At 49.0% G+C, this 3,239-nt stretch overlaps 1 protein-coding gene across 1 annotated transcript in view; it reads left to right on the top strand.

Annotated features, from left to right (window-relative positions):
* Positions 1-1,383: 1,383 nt before the first annotated feature.
* The window catches only part of FGF4 (fibroblast growth factor 4), a 3,108-nt gene continuing 1,252 nt past the window's right edge, over positions 1,384-3,239 (top strand). Inside the window, exons 1-2 of the mRNA XM_033006922.2 lie at positions 1,384-1,693; positions 2,495-2,598. Of these exons, the coding sequence (XP_032862813.2) occupies positions 1,390-1,693; positions 2,495-2,598 (408 nt within the window). The 5' untranslated portion in view covers positions 1,384-1,389. The remainder of the gene's footprint in view (positions 1,694-2,494; positions 2,599-3,239) is intronic.

Raw genomic sequence — 3,239 nt, 5'->3', positions numbered from 1 at the left:
TGTCGCTTGGATACAGCAAAAGCCGAAATTCCACAGATTTCCACAAAGTCATACATTGTGTTGGGAGGAAAGTGTGCTAGGCATTCTTTGATTTTTGTGTCCTGCATTAGCATTTGTAAGCTCTTACAAAAGAGAAAAGGGAAAAAAGAGGAAGAAAGAGAAAATAAAACAGGAGAGAGAGAAAGAGATAAAAGAAAGAGAAAGAAAGAAAGAAAGAAAGAAAGAAAGAAAGAAAGAAAGAAAGAAAGAAAGAAAGAAAGAAAGAAAGAAAGAAAGAAAGAAAGAAAGAAAGAAAGAAAGAAAGAAAGAAAGAAAGAAAGAAAGAAAGAAAGAAAGAAAGAAAGAAAGAAAGAAAGAAAGAAAGAAAGAAAGAAAGAAAGAAAGAAAGAAAGAAAGAAAGAAAGAAAGAAAGAAAGAAAGAAAGAAAGAAAGAAAGAAAGAAAGAAAGAAAGAAAGAAAGAAAGAAAGAAAGAAAGAAAGAAAGAAAGAAAGAAAGAAAGAAAGAAAGAAAGACGAGAAAAGGGAAAAGAAAGAAAGACGAGAAAAAGGAAAAGAAAGAAAGAAAGACGAGAAAAAGGAAAAGAAAGAAAGAAAGACGAAAAAAAGGAAAAGAAAGAAAGAAAGACGAGAAAAAGGAAAAGAAAGAAAGAAAGAAAGAAAGACGAGAAAAAGGAAAAGAAAGAAAAAGAAATACGAGAAAAAGGAAAAGAAAGAAAGAAAAAGAGAAGGAAGCTGCTGTGATGAAGGCAAAATATGACCTTTTCTTTTTAAAAGTTTGTGCTGTCCCTCTTGTTTAGCACCAGTGCTGCTCACCTTTCCCTTCAAGACGCTTCGGAGTTGTGAAGCATCTAGGGGTAATAATTTGACTTTCAGCTAAAGCGGAGGGCTGCAGCAGACAGCAGTAGGTGGTGATGTAATAGGTACCAACGCACATGGATATATAAATATCGTGGCCAGGGCTAAAGCGCTATGGCTGAGCAGCTATAGAAGAAGATCAGCACTTCAGACAAGACTCCTGGAGTTGAGATCAAGTTCAGAAGCTCTTGCTCCCGGGATTTCCTCTCCATGCAGCCAGCCCAGGGAAACCGCAGATCCTCGGAGGACTGAGCGCAGGGCTCCCTCCCTCCCTCCCTCCCACCCTCCCTCCCTCCCGCCTCGCTTTTTGGGTTTGGGTTTTTTTTGTTGTTGATGTTGCTTTTTTTTTTTTCTGTTTTGTTTTTTTTTGTTGGTTCTCTCTCTTTTTTTTTTTTTCTTTTTTTCTTTTCTTTTTTTTTTTTTTTTTTTTTTTTTTCCCCCTTCTCTGACCTCAGTATAAAGTGGGAGCTGGGGGGCGAGCGTCTTTTCGGAGCGACCGGCCGCCGGCCCGTGGCTACCCGCCCTTAAGCCGGGATGCCTCTCCCCGCGGCACTGCTCCCGGCGCTGCTCCTGGGCTTGCTGTGGCCGGGGGCCATCCGCGGCCGGTCGCCCCCGGGTCGCCTCCCCGCCGGTCCCCGCCAACGCCGCTGGGACGCGGCTCTTTTCGCCCGCTCCGTCGCTCGTCTCCCGGCCGAGCGCCGCGACGCCGCCCGCGACGGCGACTACCTCCTGGGCATCAAACGGCTGCGGCGGCTGTACTGCAACGTGGGCATCGGTTTCCACATCCAGGTCCTGCCCGATGGCCGCATCGACGGGATCCACAGCGAGAATCGATACAGTAAGCCGGCGACGACCCCCCCGGCGGGGGAAACCCCTTTCAGGGGCGATTCCGCGGGCGCGGAGGGGCTCACCTGCCCCGGAGGTGCAGTATGTGCCGAAAGGAGGGGGAATGAACGGCAGAGCTCGAATTCACCTAAAAAGTCCGCCCCCCCCGCCCCGGCATCGCGGTGCTGCCCGCCTCGGCTCCCCCGGGGAGAGCGGGGGAGCCCACCGAGCGCTGCGGGGGGGGCTCACCGGGACCTCCGGGGGGGGCCATGGGTGCTGCTCAGCACCGTGCTGTCGTCCCCTCGCCGCCGGCAAGCATCAGGTGTCGGGGTTGCCTCAACATCTGGAGGGGCCACAGTCTCGTGGACTGCCCATTCCGAGCAGGGGGTCGGAGGGGAGCCAGGCTCTCCCCCAAACTTGAAAAGCATCTGCTGGGGACTTAACCCCGTGGCCCCACGGCTCTGATAGCCAACTGAAACAATAAGATCTGGGAGGGGGGATATAAGCTGCATGATGACAAATGTTTCATTCGCCCCAAGCACACTGGTTTATTTTAACCTCTTCTACACAGGAGGATGCCTGGGGGCAAAGTAAAAATAGATACTTAGCCAAAAGAAGAGAGTTCCCAGCATGGGGCATGGGGCAGCATGTGGAGCATGAGGCTGGGGTTCTGTGGCCACGCACAGCAGTGTTGGGGCACAGGGATCCACACCACACTGGTGACAGGAGCCTTTGGGTGAGCACAGCACTGACACAACACACTCCTTCAAGGCACAGCCCTTTGTTCTCCTGATTCCTCTGTCTCCTTCTGTAGGTCTGCTGGAAATCTCCCCAGTGGAAAGAGGAGTGGTTAGCATATTTGGTGTTAGAAGTGGACTCTTCGTGGCCATGAATAGCAAAGGCAAACTCTACGGATCTGTAAGTAGCCACCAGTTGTGCTCCTGGGGAGGGGATGATGGTCAGCTGGGGTGAGAGGTGTGCATGGTGCTAGAAACTGCCCAATCCCCATCCTTGCCCCTCCTGTGTCAGACAACACTGAGCAGCCCTTGCTGCCTTGCCAACAGAAAGTGTGCTGCCCACATGTGCTGCTTACTGAGCTTTTGAAGTAAACCCCACTCTTTTGCATTACACTTCCTTGGTTGTCCCATAAAAACTAGTTACCCAACCATGGCTACCCATCTTGCCTACCACATAGACCAACAGAGCAGTCATTTGTGTGGCAAGCTAACCTCAGTCCATATCTTTCTTGTATTTAAGTATAACCAGCCTTAAACTGGTAAGGCAATCACTCACTGCTTCTCTTCAGAGGGCACTTGAACTTGTGATCAGCCACACCCCCACAAATGACCCTAATGAATCAGGGCCTGTCACATACCTATTGATCACTCTTTGTTAATGCTCTTGATTGGAGCGTCTGTTCCCATGACAGTTCAGCATCCTCAGGGTTTGGACTTCTATTTATAAGAAGGCAGATATATTAGGAGACAATACAGACCTTTTTTTTTTTTTTACATCGAAACTTTGGAAAAAATAGAGGTATCTTACAAAATATACTTGAG

Source organism: Tyto alba, unplaced genomic scaffold (assembly GCF_018691265.1).
Source record: "Tyto alba isolate M040663 unplaced genomic scaffold, T.alba_DEE_v4.0 Super-Scaffold_8, whole genome shotgun sequence".
Lineage (NCBI taxonomy): Eukaryota > Metazoa > Chordata > Aves > Strigiformes > Tytonidae > Tyto > Tyto alba.
The sequence above is the reverse complement of the archived record's forward strand: the minus strand, read 5'-3'. Positions and strand labels throughout refer to the sequence as shown.